At 38.8% G+C, this 18968-nt stretch overlaps 1 protein-coding gene across 1 annotated transcript in view; it reads left to right on the top strand.

Annotated features, from left to right (window-relative positions):
- Positions 1 to 6365: 6365 nt before the first annotated feature.
- LOC310944036 (noelin-2-like) overlaps positions 6366 to 18968 on the top strand; it is a gene marked incomplete at both ends in the record, with an annotated part of 38347 nt that continues 25744 nt past the window's right edge. Inside the window, 3 exons of the mRNA XM_083909739.1 lie at positions 6366 to 6509; positions 13856 to 14005; positions 17779 to 17934. Coding sequence (XP_083765865.1) covers positions 6366 to 6509; positions 13856 to 14005; positions 17779 to 17934 — 450 coding nt within the window. The remainder of the gene's footprint in view (positions 6510 to 13855; positions 14006 to 17778; positions 17935 to 18968) is intronic.

Below are 18968 nucleotides of genomic sequence, written 5' to 3'. Positions count from 1 at the left end.
AACCTTTTCATTGTCTCCAGTGATATTGACTTTTGCTCAAATATTTAGAACTACCAGTTTATTGTATATACAGTACACAGTCGATACAAATGAATGCTGATGTATTTTGTGATCCTCTGCCTTCACAAACACTGTGAAAGAGCAGCGAAGGGCCTCGCTTTGATAAGACATAACACCAGGTTTTTCAAATATCATATAAATGGCTTTTTGTGTTAAGTCTGGTTGTCTTTGGTGTTCATGTGCTGCAGATTGAGCATGTATCATTCATATTTCTTTCTCCCTGTCCTAGTCTTCCTTCTTTACGCTGACCCTCGTCTCTGCCTGCCAGTGCTGTACACTGACATCTGCAGTACAGTTTTTTAAACTTTAATGAGAGACGAACACAGCCTATACATGATTGTTTAACTGTTAATTTTCACTGATTAAATATGTATATATGACATGACATTGCATGGAAAGAGTCACATTATATATATGCCTAGAGATCTGCGTATTTATAATCCTCAAGGTGAAACACAGCCTGAGGTTATAGGTTAAACACTGATTGTTAGTTTGTTTACTTAAGATAAAACAATGTGCTAGGACTGCAACTAACGATTATTTTCATAATCGATAAACCTGTCCATCATTTTCTCGATTAATCGAGTGCTTGTTTGTCAGAAAATGTTGAAATGATTTGTATACGAAGCAAAGAAACCAGAGGAAATTCACATTTAAGAAGCTGGAAAATCAGACAGTTATAATTATTGAAAAAAACACTTCAACTGTTTAATTGATTATCAAAAATAGTCGATGGATAATTTAGTAATTGATTGATAATTTAATAATAGTTGCAGCCCTACAATGTGCAGACTGCTGTTCCTCTGTCAACACTGTCGCCATATTGGACGGCATGAAATCAGGCTGAATGTTTTGCAATGAGAATGTTACATAATATCCATTATATCTAATTTACAAGTAAATAGAGACAAACTCCTTTACGCTCTATTTAAATAACAATTGACAGAATAAAAAGATGACTCATAAAATGGGCTAAGAAGTCTTAAATTGTGTTTAAAATCCATGAAAGCTGTGACTTCAGTATTTTCCTGGTTCAAAATTGCAGATGTGGTGTTAGGCTAGCATCTGTAGACTGTGGCATCAACAAATGTACTCTATGGCAAGCACTTTTCGTGACGTCATTTGGACTAGTCGTAAGTTCATTGTTGACTAGTATGAATTGTAGTTGTAGATATCTGTGAGATCAGTCTTATGTGTACTCAAAACTACAGATATCACGTATGTTTGAAACAATACCTAAAAAGGACAATGTCGATAGTGTCCGTTGAGGATAAGTAAAAAATAATATTGAGAGAGAAAATTAGAGATATTATCTCAAACTTGAATCATGACAAATCATACAAGAATTGTAAATTTGTCTAGTAAGAATGACATCACAGACTACAATTCATACTTGTCACAATGAAATTACTAGTCAAATGATCATCAAAATTGGTGAGTGTTAACGCTTACCAAATGTTCCCTCTATTATAACTCGTGAGGAAATGAGCAAAGCCAAGAAAAAAACAGGTAGGCTACAAAATAAAAGTTTCATATCTTTGTCAGGACACGTTCTTAATTGCACTCTTAGTTGGGGAGCTGCTTTGGTTGTTTTGGTGAAATATCTCAAAGTATTGCCATTGAACTACAGGTTAGTCAACACTCGTTCAAATGCACTAACATACAGAAGATGTATATATAGACTGAATTTAGCTTATTATTCGACAGTCAGCTAAGTGGAAAGGTAATGCTAACGTTAGCCTCTGATGCTACGTATACGGAGCTAATGTGACGTCGTTTTATTCACGTACACAACTAAAGTAGTTTTCAGTAGCGTCGTGTCCACTAACATAGAACATTGCAATATTAGTTGGGGATCTGCGTTGGCTGTTTTTGTGAAGTACCTCAGTAACAACGAGCTTAAAATACAATGTGTTGCAATTGAACTACAGGTTAGTCAACACTCGTTCAAATGCGCACGCTAGCATACAGGCTAAATGTAGCTTATTATTCGACAGTCTGCTAAGTGGAAAGGTAATGCTAACGTTAGCCAAGTAGAGGTATTGTGACGTAGTTTTATTTAACTACACAACTGAAAATGATTTCAGTGTACTTGTTTCACATGTGTACATTAACATAGAAAATGTTTTTGAATATTCACAATTTCATTTTTGAAAATGTTTGCTTTGAAATGATTATTGTGTCATTAATTTAAAGGAAAAAAAAAAAAGATAATATCCAGGCACACTTATACTCAAAGTATAAGTGTACTATTCTTCACTAGCATTGAGGTTATTTTTAAAAGCCCAGTGCATCCACTTTCTTTGTGAATGTTACAGATATACATCTTTCTCCGTGGCTCCTCCTTTCTATACACTCCATCTGTCACCTTCCTCACCACAGATGTCTGGTGCTGTTGGTGCCTCTTTGAGTTTCCTCAGCATGAAGCCAACAACAGGACTATGTTCATCTTCCACAGCCAGAGGGGATTGGTCACCCCAGCTTAGCCACTACAGTACTACAGCAGGCAGAACCAGAACCCTGAGGCTAAACTGTACTTTTCATGTTGTTTTCTGAGGAAGATGTCCTCTTAAACTCTCTGCAGGGTCCCAGCGTGTGTTTTGATTTTCATTTTTTTCAACAGTGTGTCTGCAGTGAGCCTACCCTGGGACACCTGAAGGAGAGAATGGGTCACCCTGAAGTCCTTTATGAGCTGCTGCTGCTGTCTATAGTCTCCTCGTGTTGGGTAAGAAGACACTGTGTGTCTCTTCTTCTGATTCTTTGGAACATGGAGTGTGCCAGACAAGCTGAAATTAGTGCAGTTCTTATTTAAAATCAGAAAACCGTAGCTTGGTTTGTAATTTTCATTCAAGTGTTGTGTAGCATGTTCTTTTTGACTCTTCTAGTTGGAAATATTATTATACTTCGCCAAATTCTGGACTTGTTGAAGATGTAGTCTTTTCTGCATTCTGTCCAGTGAAATAAAATTCAGATTAGAATATACAATTTTTTCTGGCAGAAGAGTTTTGAATTGAGAGGAATCTCAAGTTGTGTGACATTTCCTTTACTCTCTTACAAACAGAAAACATTTTATTATTATGTTTCCTACAAATGCACAGAATGAGATACCTGAGCCAGTGATCATAAATATCCTGAAGGGGTTTTGTCATGTCAGCTCTATGATGCTTTTGAATCTCCTAACAAACTGTGAACCCTCTAAGTGCTGCTGAGTGAAATATTAATGTTAGTTAAGCGTAATCGCTGAGGGGTTTTCCATGTATAATCCATGCACATCCTGGGGGCATTCTACAGAGATAGGAAAGTGATCATGTAACTGCTGATGAGAACAGAGACATAACATTTTCGCATTGGTTGGTTAAATGGTCAACACAAAATTGCCCCAGGAGTGAACAACACAACAGCTATTGTCTTCATAGGTCTGTTGCAGTAAAGAGTTGTTCATCTTGATAAAGTATAGCTATTAACATTGAGGCTGTCTTTGATACACCACACCGTCTTTAACAGCTCAAAAAACATTGTTGTTTCATCAGTTTAATACTTAATTATTTTGCCTTGTGGTCAGAAACCCACACGTTTACATGTATTAGACTGGCAATCACATGGATGGATGGGTCCCTGGTTGTAAACCAACAGTAAATGCAATCAATTATGTTCTACATATTGTGTTGTGATTGTGTCAGTAGTACTCAGAACATAATGCTACGGGTGGGAATCACAGAGCACCTCACAATACAATGCGATATGTGATCCACGGTAAATGAAACCAAGAATACCACGATACAACATTTCTGTGATAATCAATATTGAAAGACTCCCAACAAGTGAAAATGGTAGGGACTGTTTACTTTAGAGCACCTTAATTTATTTGTCCTGGTGTGACAACGATGTATCACCAAATCGATATTATTCGCCTCTTTCATACCTTTTCAGGGCTGCAACAGTTAATCGTTTAATTATTAGTTGATTACTAAATGAATCGCCAACTATGCCTGGCTCCAAAAAAAGTTGCCACCTACAAAAAAGGGTCACACACTTATTTTGTTGGACCGCCTTTAGCTTTGATTACGGCACTCATTCACTGTGGCATTGTTTCACTAAGCTTCTGCAATGTCACAAGGTGTATTTCCATCCAGTGTTGCATTCATTTTTCACCAAGATCTTGTATTGCTGATGAGAGAGTCAGACCACTGCACAAAGCCTTCTCCAGCACATCCCAAAGATTCTCAATGAGGTTAAGGTCTGGACTCTGTGGTGGCCAATCTATGTGTGAAAATGATGTCTCATGCACCCTGAACCACTCTTTCACAATTTGAGCCCGATGAATCCTGGCATTGTCATCTTGGAATATGCCCGTACCATCAGGGAAGAAAAAATCCATTGATGGAATAATCTGGTCATTCAGCATATTCAGTACCTGACCAACTGCAGCAACCACAGATCATAGCAGTGCCCCCACAGGCGTTTACAGTAGGCACTAGGCATGATTGGTGCAGGTGTCAACTTTTTTTTGGCCAGGTAGGGTATTTTAATAATTGATTCATTGGTTTGAGTGTCTTTCATACTTAAAATAAGGACATAACATAGAATTCAATTGTAATCATTTGAAAGGTATTTGAAAACATTATCACTTTGCATTTTGGGGAACACCAATCAAAATGTTCGCATCTTACGGACCAAACTAATCAACCCTTAGATTTTGTAAATCAGTTGGTCATGCTCTGTTTGAGGGAAAACGAAGGTTTGCACTTTGAGTCGGCAGAATATTTATGGCATTGTTGATGATTAATTCCATAACAGTCTTACAGTATAATGTAAATCAAGTGATTTGAGAGAGAACTAGATTTCTGCACCTTCTCTAGGCTCTGTTTACAGCTTTGGAAGAATATGGCCTATACAGGAGATTTTTTTTTATGATTAATGAAGATTGGTACTTTAGCAACAGCAACATCTGTCTTATGCTTCAAACAAACCTTTCAAAGAATTCTAAAAGAGAGTTGGACAACACGACATCAGTATCATGGCTGAGCATTTCAGGGATTGCCTCTGGTCATCCTGTCGTCACATAGTTAACACACTTTTATATGTTGCCTCACTAGCCATCTGCCCAGACAGATGCTGCCCTAACCTTCCTTCATGACACTGACAAAAAATTTAATTGTATAATTTCATATTAGTATGTTGAGTTTGTCCAAACCAACAACGAAAGGACAGTAACTAATAAAATACTGTGTAGAACTGGAGTATTCTAACCAAAGATAGAGTTAGATGTGTAGTTCCTGTGCAGATAAATACAAACTCTCCACAGCACTGAAAAGACAAAGTGGCTTCTTTTTAATGTTGCTACTTTATTGTTTCCATGGAAACGTCATGGACACAGCTGAAATGAAGCATCATCTGAACATTTTGTACTTCCTTTTGTGTGAAGCGGCTTGCAGTCATGCTAGGAGGCATCACTCCCACATGATGGCACTGTCGTGTTAGTTTCCAAAGACCAAATAAACTCGAAGGGAGAGGTCAATTAAGAGCATTGTGCTGTCATGTAGTCATTAAGAGTTGATCGATATAAAGAAAACAGGAGGGGGGGCAATGAGCAGAGGAAAAGAGTTGGGGTAATTTGACTGCAATTTAAAGAAAAATATGAATGAAGGTAGGAAGAGACAAAAGCAAGAAAAGCGTTTTTTTTATTTAACTTAAATTTTATGTAAATCAGTCTGTTCGTTAAAGCAGATGCTGCACAAGCTTATTATTTTCAACATATTAGAATGTGTTCAGGAAGAAGTTGGGAGAAAATACAGATTAGACTGAGAGATGGAGTGTGACTGAGAGAGGGTGGGGTGGAGGGAGGGAGGGAGAGGCAGAGTTGGTGGGTAAATGAGAGAGCAGCGCTGGCTCAGTCACAGTGTCTTACTGCCAGAGGAAGGAGGGAGTCCAGGAAAGCACACACATTGCTCAGTGAGACAACGTGGCTGTTTCCTGGAGCATCTCCTGCAGCCTGAGCTGGATGTTTGGATGTTTGGTTGTCTGTCGTTTCCCATGGAGGCATCGGGCGAAGCTTGTGTTCCAGGATTTTTCCTCTAACCTGTGGCAGTGAAGGAGCGCAGACTTGCAGCAGTGGGACAATTCCAGAGAAAACACACTGTATTTGGATTCTTAAGCTGAGAACTGTTGAGCATGTGTACGCATCATTTTGCGTACCTGCTGTTTTTTTGTTTTTTTTAGCATGACTGCTGTCAACAGTTTGTGAGAGCCAGTCAGACTTTCTGCTTGTTGTGTGTGTCTGTGTGTGTGAATGTGTGTGTGCCAGGATGAGCGTTCCCATGCTAAAAATTGGTGCGGTGCTCAGCACCATGGCTATGGTCACTAACTGGATGTCCCAGACTCTGCCATCGCTTGTCGGACTCAATGGAACCATCATTTCTCCCGATGGCACACATGAACGCATTGTCAGTGTATGTATACTGCATGTTTACACAAGTATATTATTTTATTACAAAAATGTTTATTTTCACTCTAAATGAGAATGTTTTGCTCTATTTAAAATCTTTAAAATCTTAAAATTTAGACAGATGTGATGTTTTTTGTGAGTAAAGTTATCTTGCGCCTGCTCATTTTTCCCTCACGTGCTTCAGTTGACTGTTTTTAATCACCATCTTAAAAGTGTCATGATAATCCCACTAATGTGACATGATGCTTTGTATTTGGTAAGGTAGCCTGCCACTTTGTAACTGCAAAAACACACCAAGACTGTTCAAACATTTAATGGGAAAAAAAAGTACAACTGAAGGATCAATACGTACAATCGGGACCATTCAGAAACGCAGATATTGAATCTGCTCAATGTTGCAGAAAATAGAGCAAACAAGGAGCAGCAATAGAAATGAAAAGCTTCTCAGAAGCACAAATTTAGAATGAAACTTGAAAGGAAATGGAGCCCGCTCAGTCGTAAACATGAGAAATGAATAGCACTAAAAATAGATGAAGAAATTAATAATTAATCCTTTCTTTTAATATGACTCGTAAACAACACATACAGTTTGCGCGCGCACACACACACGCACACACACACACACACACACACACACACACACACACACACAGGAGTAATAGGATTGCTCTCTCTCTCTCTCTCTGACTTACTGGGGTGATATTTCTCCTGGGGAAGGCTGACTCACCCATGGGACAGGCAGCAATTTCTTGCCTTAGCAACACCCTGGCAACCCTAGACATGTAGATGCTAGACTATTCCACAGTACATATGAATATATATATATATATATATATATATATATATATATATATATATATGTACTGTATATAACACTGGATATATATGGTTTATGTTTGTATATTTATGTGTGTCTGCCTGGGTGTTGGATGATTTAGTTGTCTGGCTGGAAGAAGCACCTCACAGCTGCTATGTGGAGGGACATTGCAAGTTCAGCAAAGTGCACACAGACTCAATTAGATGCCCACACGCACACACACACACACACACACACACACACACACACACACACACACACACACACACACACACACACACACACACACACACACACTCGCATACACACTAGCGCACACACACGGCCAGAAATTGGTGAGAACAGATGGAGATGTCAGAAGGGCAGTTCTGCTGCTACTTACTGCATGCAACTTCAGGACAGTGGAGAGAAAATGTTGTTTTCCCATAATTGATAATAATAATTAACATTGATGATTAATGTAATCATGAACTAAATCAGTGGTTACAGTTTGTTTCTGCTGAAGTAACCCTGCAATTCCAAATAGCTGGATCCTTTTAAGCTGGATGCAATGTAAAGATATTGGTGATATACATTAAGATGGTAAATATTCTTCATTTATATAACACTTGTGTAGTTTTCTTGATAACCACTCATCCTTGGGGTGGGTCAAAATATCGATATGGGGATCGTCGTTCTTCTCTGTGCAATACGATAGTCAATACACCAGGGCAAATATAATTAGTTAATAAATGAAGGCTCTCTAAAGTACACAGTCCCTATCAATGAATGAGGGAAACTTGAGTGGAAGTTACCTGGCCGAACAGCGGGGTAATGACAGAGAAAGCTATGTTAATAGATGCTCCATCCATGTTCAGTACATATACTTAATGCACTTTGTTCTCTATGTTGTGAATAAATCGTATTTTCTTCACTTAGTCAGATATGGTGATGTATCTCTATATGATTGTCTTGCAACATATTGATTATCGCAGAATCGTTGTATCATGATATTATTGGTATCGTGGGCCATGTGTCGGGTATCGCATCGTATCGTAAGGTACCCTGTGATTCCCGCCCCTATCTCATCCAATTGCATGCATTACAGTTACACACACATTCATACAGCACATCAATACGCAGTGCTTCTTCATGCTACATCTTTTATACCCATACACACACTGTCATCACAAGCAGGTTGGGGTATATATATCAGCATGTACCCAGTGGAGCCAGGGATTGAGCCAAGATTGGTCTGAGTATAGTGTGGGCATCAGGCATGTTATTTATGTCAGATGACAGGTGAGGGACCAGAATGCACAGGGGTTTTTTTTGAGATAGGGAGAGGGGCAGATGTGGATTCCATTGTTCTTTTATTATTTGCTTGCTTTTTGGACAATAAAACCACACAAAACAGCAATGACCTGGACTGAACATCACATTGTTTTCACCTGCGTAAGATTAATACTCATGGTCAATAATGATCTTTTAGTTTGACTTTGATTTGGATTTATTATTTTTTGACAAATACAGTATCTGTACTTGGAGATTTATGTTAAGTACGTACTTTTTTTTCACACAATTAGCCAATATTTCCACTCTTTTATGGATTACTTGTCCTTCCCTGTTCACAACTCTTTCATGTGTATATCCAGTGCTTTAATAACTTATTAAATAAGTTCGAATCATGAATCCATATTTTTTTATACTTCTGCATTTTAGCTGACTTTTGTGTCTTACTCTCAGTCCTAACATGTAGTGTGTTACAGCTGTCTCATTATAGTTAAATCTTTCAAACTGTTTTTTTACATGAACTGATCTACTGATCCACATGTGTGGAACTGCAGAAATACCGACGGCTGTAAAATGACTGTCGCTGTAATATATGCTTTTTAGAGGATTGCACTTTTCCTGCCTCCCTACTTTCACCGCCTCAGTTGAATTCCTGCATATTTAGCCATGTCATTTTATACTTTCTCTCCATATGCACTGATCACAATCAGTTGAACTGCCTGAGTAGATTTTTATCATTTTTCTCTTGTGTGAAGCGAACCCTCAGGTGCAGCATGTCCTCTGCTTAATTACATTGAGCAATGGGCACAACCGATGCTTACATTGTCATCTCATCCACGTCCTCCTCACTATAAGCTTTATTGTAAACTGGACTTCAAGGTCACCACACCAAACCCTGCTGATTGATTTATGGGATGTTTCCCTCCACCCCCCTTCCCTTTCACCCTCCCACACTTCCCTTCTTCCAGCCTCCTCCTCTGCGCTGTCGTTATTCTTTTTCAGGGTTTGTAGGGCAGCTCCTTAGCCCAATAACTGTGACAGGCTGGTGTGTGTCAGAATGAGCACGGCTTTGTTTTTACATTGTTCTAAAATGTTATTCCTAAGTGGGTCAGACTGGAGGCCGGGTTAGATCTCTGCAAAGCGAGTTCATGATCTCACTTGTTTACTAATTGTATGTGTGGAGACCAGGGAATAATCACTGTCATCTCAGCACTGCCTAACAAGGTCACAATAATCCCCAAATTAAAAAATGTGTTTTATTTGTTTTGCTGTGTATTACAGCCCTTAAAAATCACCATAGCAGATGCATTGCACTGCTCATTATTATTAAAGAGCAATTTGTTGTTTGGAAGCTCATCTTCTACCACTGTTGTGACATTAATTAAATGCTTCTTAACCCACAGCAGAATACTTATTGTTCAACTTTAAATAACCATTGATAGCATCAAAATATAGCATCGAAAATACTGTAGTTTGAGGTTGACGTACTGGTGTCTCACAATAAAACAAAGTTCTCAGTTCAACTCCCATTGATTGTGGTTTTATCCTGATATTCACAATCCAGATGCATGCAGATTGGGCTTAACAGGAGACTTTAAATGGTGTGAATGTTTGTCTCTGTATACTGTTTCTGTGATAGGCTGCTGACCTGTCCAGTGTTTAACTTGCTTTCACCACTGTCAGCTGGGATTGGCTTCAGCTCCCCTCACTCAGGCTGTTGTGATAAGGGAATTTTCAGTGTCATAAGCAAGCCTAATTCTGTTATCACAGCACACACCCCTAGCCATCGTTTCTATCTGAACCAGTCTTAATACGAGGTGTCTTGTCTTCCTCTCTTTCATGCTGCTGTATTTCATTTTTGTGATTATCGTGAAAGCCCTACCCCTCACAAACCTGAAAGAATAAGTGATATAATGGATAAATGAAAATAAGAAGTAGTAAATGTGTCTTTTAACTGTCAACTTGAGGCAAAAAGCCTTTCACAACTCCTGAGAAAAGTATTAGCTCCAGTGTTTTGGTCACTTACTGGCTGTTGGGGTCTTTTGTACCTGGTTTAGGGTACAAAAGAATTAAACGTCGCAAATTCTGTATTTTAATTTTAACATTATATAAAACACAATGATAAAGTATTTCGTTTATCCTTCCAGGGTATTTTGTTTTGGGGGTTTAACCCCAACAACAAAGAAAAAGTACATTGAACTGAAGGAATGATAACGTTGTTTAATCAAATACATTCCCATTAATAATTAATTGTATTTTATGTTATGGGTTAAAAATATGTGTTGTGAAAATGAGGCATTTATTGATGAAATATGTGCTTAATATTGAAATTAAATAGTAATAGCACTGTGACTAGGTTTGAAATGATTTTGTGTGTGTGCATTGTTCTGGGAGCTCTGGGGAGTTTGTGACTTTTTGTCAGGGAGAACAGAGCAGCAGCTCTGGCTGTGGGAGCGGAGGGTGGAAGCGCTCCAATTTTGCTGCTAGCTTTCCTGGACACACACATGTGGAAGATGTCACAGCTGATTTTAGCTGCAAATGAGAAATATTCAATTTATACACAGGTACCTGGTGCAGTCAACACAATAAAGAGCAAATGCACACTTCCAAACATAAATGGACATTTAAATCACGAGAGCTGTTTCGTCTTAAGCTCCTGAAACCCTGCTGAGATTTACCAGCCAGATAGAATTAGATTGAAACATTCTGAAAAGAAAAGATTTGCCTGGGAAAAAAAACCCTTGGTGGTATGACTCACTGATCCATTTGAAACATGCTTTTACACAGAAACAGATAAACACAAAATCGCTGTAGTGACCATGGCATTATTTTTGTTTTAATGCGAATGTGAATCACTCTGCTGTTGACGTGGACAGTTTGGACAAACGTGTGTTTGCTTGACCAAAGAATAATGATGTTCAAGTAAAGAATGTTGCCTTTTTTAATTGACTGATTTTGCAAAAAGGGGGTTTCACGAAGAAAATGTTTGGAATTTAACTGTTAATATGAACAAAAGATGTAATGAAAGTGATCATGCAACCAGCACACGAGGATTAAGGACTGTATAGTTGTGTTTCCATTGAGTGGAACGGTTCTGTACAGTACATTTTTGGCACTCTTCCCTTGTGGTACCAGAGTAAAATGCTGCAATATGGTCCGGGTGGAGCTAGATTGGCGTCATGCTATTACTGCTGATGCGGCCGTTGGGCACGGCCCACACCCCGTCTATCAAGTAGCAGTACAGTTTTCAGTTGAAACGCAAGCCTGACCTAGGACTAACTTTAACTTTTACAAAACCGATCTGTACCATGATGGAAACACAGCATATGTGTCTCAGTTTGCCACACCAGTATCCTCCAGTACTGTTCATTATAAAGCCAGTCCAACTTGCAGGATTTACACTATCAACATATGAATTAGTGAACACAAAGACGCTTCTTGAGGTTTGATAATGACAACACAGTAGTAGTGAGGTTGGTTATTAGTGCACTGCGTGTGTATCACTATGTTGTCCTGGTCCTGGTATAGTAAAGATGGCCGAGTATCGAGAAGAAAACAAATCTTTGTTAATCTTTGTTTGTTAATTACAATGATGCTAACACATTATACAATTTTCACTAAAAATGAACACACATATGTATTATATGCAGACGACAACTCTGGGTCATGTTTGATGCTGCTGAGTGCTTTTGGAAGCTGGTAGCAGTATGTCTGTTTGTCATAGCCGACTTCATAGCATGAGTGGATGATGTCAGTAGTTGTGTTAGGACAGGGTGGCGCGGCCTGTGCGGACATTGGTCGCCCGCTGCCTTCATCTTCTGTTGAAAATGATCACAGCAACAGCATCGCTGTGATCACTGTTCCAAAATCATGGAAATGCAAAAAGCTTGACACAAGAAATTCATTTTGGTTGCCTCTTAATAATGTCGTCCGCTTTACTTGTCTGCAATAACCTGTTGGGCAAACCCAGAAAAGTCAGGAAGGCAAACCCTGTGGGGCAAACCCAGAAAAAGAGTGAGGAAGGAAATATATTCAGTATCACTGTTTTTTTCATTTTATTGCCTGTATTTGTCACTCATAGATCACGACTGAACAAACTCAAGTGCAAACTCACAGGGAGAGCAAATTATAGTTAAAAATTCCCATGATCCCACGCTTTCTGATGTCATGATTTGTTGATTGTGTTGGAATATTTGTATGAAATGATATGATTGGCTTGTGCCAAAGCAAAGGAAATTAACAAATCCAAAATGCAGTTTTGCCAAACGTGAGACAGCCCCATTTAAAGTGAATACGAGTCAACAAAAACAAAATAATTATTTAAAAAAAACAAAAACATGTAAACATTTACAACATGGTTATAAAATCCTTAATAAAAAGTTTTATTAGTGACACTTGTGAAGCTTTACTGCCATCATAACATTTAATGGTTATGGTGGCTTTTATTGTGACACCGTATCAAGATGTAGACATTTTTATTTTACATTCATCACTACACAGGTCTGTTATATACGTTATCCTCATAATATTCTGCATGTCTTGCTTTAACACAAACACATTTGTATGCAGCCTGACGCAAAGTGGCTCCTGATAACAGCAATGACAGTGTTCATGCAGCTTGTGGTGTTTGCACATGACAGAAATACATATAATGAATGTATGATATTTGAGTGCGCTGTCATATCTGGGTTACAGTGACTAAATGGAAAGAGACACATTTTAGATTTGATAGATTTAGTCAAGCGCCATTTTTCCCCCTGATATTAAGTAAGATGGGTTTTAAATGAGCATGTTTTTATTTATTTAGCACAGCTCAAAGTACTGGCACTATTTCAATAGGTTTTCGTGTTTTTTTTTTCTCAACTTACCAAATGAATAGTCCATAAAGTGTCAAATAATAAAAAATGCAGGGCAATAATAAAATTATCAAAAGGCCCAGAGTCACATTTTAGAAGTTGTTTTTTCATTTTTTATTAATAAATATCTATCAATTTGTTTTCTTATTGAAAACTTAAAGTAATCAACGGGCTCAGTGTTCTAGATGTTATTCCATAAAGGACACCAATGTCTTTAGAATATGTAAGATTATTCTTTCAAAAATAATAAAAATCACATTGATTTTTCTCTATGAATGTGATTTCTATTAAAAACAAAAATGATAAATCCATATTTTGTATTTAGTTTGACCTTTTCTGCTGTCGAATGTACAGCTGTATGTTATTTCGGCACCAAGTTCATTAACACAGCCTGTTTGTTTGCAGGGGCTGTACCCAGGCTCAGAGGAAGGCTGGCAGGTTTACAGCACGGCCTCAGATCCTGACGGCAGGTGTGTGTGCACGGTGGTCGCTCCGGCACGAAACCTCTGCAAACGGGATCCTCGGAGCCGACAACTGCGCCTGTTGACTGAACAGGTGTGTGTGTGTGTGTATGTGTCAGTGGTCAGCATTGTGATGCAGTGCAAGGAAAAAGCAGCATACTGGAATGAAATATTCACCGGACTGTCTCTTTGTTTTGACACTTTCAGAAACACACCTGAGCAGACACACACTCAGGTTTCATTGACAGCTGTTTCCCTGACACATCAGTAGCTGCATCCTCCACAGGCTGGTAGTCATGCAACATGCCATAATGCTTTCAACTCAGAGGAAATAGAAAAGACACATTGTTCTATATTGCAGGATGCAGCTCAGTGTGTCCGGATGCTTTATACACGCGTTTGTGTGGGGGATATGAATGTGGGTGCATAAGCACATTTCTGGCGACGAGACGAATAAAAGTGATTTGTGACAGAAGTTGATGAATTATTGAACACCGTCAAATCCAGCAAACATTTCTCAATGCACACACTACTGTGAGCCTCGCACATCAGCAGTCGCTGTATTCCCCTGGCCTCGTTAAAGTAAAAAAAAGCCACAGCACACTAAAGACAACAATATGTTTTTGTTGTTTTTTTAAGCGTCCCCTGTTTCATCCTGTACTTGCTAAAAACAAGTGACAAAACAGAAAGGTACATGAAAACTATCAAAAATAACATCCTCCATCTCTCTTGCCCTTGCTCCTGCTGTGGGAGTCTGTAGTTATGAATCTTAATTAGCTTAGTGTTTCTCTGGAAGTGACACCCAGAGCCTGCTGTGAAGTGTGAACACATGCTTCTTCCAGCCATGTGTTAGAGTGAGAGATACAGTGCTGTGCAAAAATCGGAGGCCATACCATTTGGTTTGTTGTGTTAGTAATGCTATAATGACCATACAATATAATTATTTCTCAATCACTTTATTGGAACACATCCAAGTATTAAGTGTGACCTTCCCTTCAGTGGCGATTGCTCTCAAGCAAGGGAAGCTCAGCTTCCTTTGAAATGTTGTCAAATATGGACTGAGTTGTATTTGCATTTCAATACTAAACGTGCGCTAGAGTGCGATCAGAACCTACCACGTGTTTGTTCAGAATCAGCTGTTTATCACAGATGGTGGACCGTCTTACGTGATTTTCGTATTCCCGTGGCAGCCTCCGCATTAAAACCCCTCAACTGTTCTCTATGGGAGGACATAGAATAGTTTTTTTTTTTACTTTGGTGATCTAGAGCGGCGATTGGACAAATGCGGCAAAACGTCACTTCCATGGAAGCTCAGCTTCTATCAGAGCCAATGGAGCAGTGGGTGGGTGCAGATGCTGGGCTTCTGCATGATGATTGGAGGAACTGTCTGAAAGGCGGAGCCAGTGTTTGATTGACAGTGTTTCAGAAACATACACGACAGCAGAGCCTTTTCTGCCTCAGTCCTGTGTGGATTGTGTGAGGGAAGTCTGTAGACAGATAGCTGGTCATTGTATGTTATTTGCTCAGTGACCATTTTCGTTTGTACATATAAAAACACTATGATAGCATTTTAGTTTTACATAATTATCACATTTCCGTGCTCTAGTTGTTTTTTGCAGAATTTATGTAAGAATTTATGTATAAATAATGACCTGACCTGAGCTTCCCCTGTTTCAAAGACCAGCAACTGCCATTGCCACCTTTACACATGAACATTAACACAACCCTTGGTTGTCATGCCAGGTTTATTCAACATATGATGAGTATTACATACCTGTTGTCAGTTAAACTCAGTGACAGCTTGCTAATACAGTATATAAGACCAACTTTCACTCACATCATTCCAATCCAAATGGACATAAGCACAACACAGCTGGTGATGCCGTGCACAGTACTGTATGTGGGCAGGATTTTGTTTGTTTATTTGTTTTCATGTCACTTCTGGATATGTGGGTCATTTTTTTTAATTGTAGATTTTTGTTTTTCACACTGTTTTGCCATTCAGTGTGAAGCGAGGATTGAAGTATGTGGTAGCATTTTAGGGTGGTTAATGAGAAGAGGCGTGGGAGTGTTTGTTTCTTTTGAACACAACGCACTGTAGGGGAGCATCTTGTTTGAATGTATCTAATGAGATTCTGCCTCAAAGGAAACCATTGTGTGTGTGTGTGTGTGTGTGTGTGTGTGTGTGTGTGTGTGTGTGTGTGTGTGTGTGTGTGTGTGTGTGTGTGTGCGTGTGCGTGTGCGTGTGTGCATCACGGTGTTGAGCCAGGGAATTTTACTCAAAGGTCAGTTAATTTTAGATGTAGTCTATATCAGTCATAAAGACAAGTTCTCCCACTGGTGGTTTTATTTGGCATCTGTTCCTGAGATCTATGCAACCTCTACTTTAAAAAGAACCTCTTAAATAAATCTATTGTAATTTGCATTCCCCAATTAGTGCCCCTTTTACTTTGGGATACGCTACAATCCCTACTTGAAACGGTTTACACTGGAGCCAATATTTGCTGTGGCTTTTCCTTTTTCAACATATGGTTGACCTTTTTAGTTTTAAGTCAAATACCTCAACTTATTTCTCACAGCAGCTAGATAGAAATAGAATTGTATTAGCTCATAGTGAATCTGCGGGAGCGACGAGTGTCTGTGGATTCAAACTGGCAATCCCTGAGTGACAAGCCCAGCTTCCAGTGTCATTCTTTGTTTAGGAATGTTATTGTTTAAAATTCAATTCATTTTTGCAATTTTAAAAGTCTGATCTTTGATAATATTAATGTTATTATTGTAAACATGTTAATTATTATTGTTATTATTATTATTAGCAGTAGTATAAGTGTTAGATGTAGTGGTTGTGGTACTGTGTTTATTATGTTTTTTCCTGAAATTCTTTGTGGGATGTAAGAAGAAGTGATCAGGGATTCAGTCTTTAAAAAAACCAAAAACAAAAAAAAAAACAGTTGTTAACCTTGTGAGGTTTGTGCTGTCAGAGTGTTTTCTCTCGTTTTAGCAGCAGCCTGACTAAAGCTATCACTATAATTTTCATCGTGTTAGCATACTGGTGTTAGTGGTGCCAAACATTAAATAGAGCCTCACAGAGCTGTTTGGACGGCTGAAGCTGCTCGTCGTGTTGATTTCTAAGATACCTGATGCAGCATTTTTTCCAGATAATGAAGTTAATATATTCACAGTAAGACAGCAGTAATACTCATGCAGCACTTCCCTAATGCACAATGGTATAAGAATTATCTAAAACCGAAGAAAAAAAATGGGAAGACGATAAAGAATTGTGCCTGTAAGTTTTCTGGAATAAACCATTTAATGTTTACTCGGCAACAGCAGCCTCAAGTGGTAATGAAGTCCTTTGAGCTCTCTTGAACATTAAATTGGTTTTCACGTGCAGAAAATATAGTCTATATCTCGCTTTACTAGACCCTGAACGGTGTATTCCATTTACTGACCTGAAACATGGCTGAACAGTGCTCTCCTTTAGATAACTGCTGCTGTCGCCGTAGCATGAATTTTCAAAATTTCCTCCCTGAATGTCAGCAATGAGCACCAGCATTGAATCAGTCCTCATTTCAATGTTCAAAAAGTTATTTTTAAATTCTGTATTAATACAAATGAAATTGTATTTTTGTCTCAATTAAATTTCTCCTCTGAAAACTAAACTAAAACGATCGTGACAGATATCTCAATCTGTGTGTGTGTGTGTGTGTGTATGTGTGTGAATTCAACTATTCCAGGAAGCAAAAGTTGGCCTTTAGACAGGAAAGAGCCTAAACAGATTCATAATCATTTCTGGCAACATGGGCAGCTAATGATAATCACTCATAATATCAATTGTGTATGTGTGTGTGTGTGTGTGTGTGTCAGGTTCAAAATGTGAGTCAGTCCATGGAGGTTGTAGACCTGCGAACATCCAGAGACCTTCAGTACGTGCGAGACTCTGAGCCTCTCCTGAGGGGAGTGGATGGACGTTTACACACTTATGTGGCCAGCCCCCGCACTCTGACCACAAAGGGCCTGCAGGTATGCTTGCACACACACACGCGCGCACACACACACACACACACACACACACACACACACACACACACACACACACACACACACACACACACACACACACACACACACACACACACACACAGTGTAAGATGGTTGCTGTAGGGAACACATAACCTTTGGTGTGAAAACATTGATTTCACGCATGCCAAACTGAAGTTTCCTGGCTGCTCTCAGACATGAAGGCATCTTTCATGACGGGGGCAAAATCTGTGTTGAAGCTGTTTGTTCATGTCTGCTGTGTAAATGTCTTATAAAAAAGGATGGCAGCAGATGAACAGCATCACACATCAAGTCTCTGAGCTGTGTGAAAATATGAAGGATAGATTTGTATGGATGTGTTTCCATAAGCAGCGATGTTAATGTGTCTAACATGATGCAAAGGGAGTTCATCCACGACACAGATTTTTCAGTGCTTTAAATTTGCAGGAGACAAGGTGAGATTACCCTGCTGGATAAGCTGTGACTTCTTACTGAATTTCATTCTTTAAATTAGGAATAATAATCATATCAGTCTCTGTGTTTTCTGTCATGGTGCTGCTGGTATGTGTCTGTGCCAGTGACACAGCTGCAGGGAAGTGGACAATCATTTGAAGAGTTACAGAGAATGTGAGGCTATAGATCTGAGAAGTGAGGGGTGAATGATCTAAACTGTTAAATAAGCTGTGAAACCACTTGTTTAATGGCTGTATCTTGCAGCTCTGCACTAATGATGCGGAACTAAAAGGTTGTTTAAAAAAGAGGATTGTAAAAAGCCTGTGCTCTGTTTATACCTGTGTGCTAATTTTGAGGGTTTGCATTTTAAAGCAAAGATAGTGATAATGTTGAAACAACTGATAAAGAACATTTTCCCATGTCTACATGCTACACAATATAAGAATGATAATCTTAAACTTTGTTTAGTCTAGTTTTAACACTGTATTTTGTCATTTGATGTATTATTTTGATTAATAAACAAGGGCTAAATGGGCAGCCTTACTGGTATTTATTACAGACTG

Source organism: Microchirus variegatus (assembly GCF_963457635.1).
Source record: "Microchirus variegatus genome assembly, chromosome: 23".
Lineage (NCBI taxonomy): Eukaryota > Metazoa > Chordata > Actinopteri > Pleuronectiformes > Soleidae > Microchirus > Microchirus variegatus.
The sequence above is the reverse complement of the archived record's forward strand: the minus strand, read 5'-3'. Positions and strand labels throughout refer to the sequence as shown.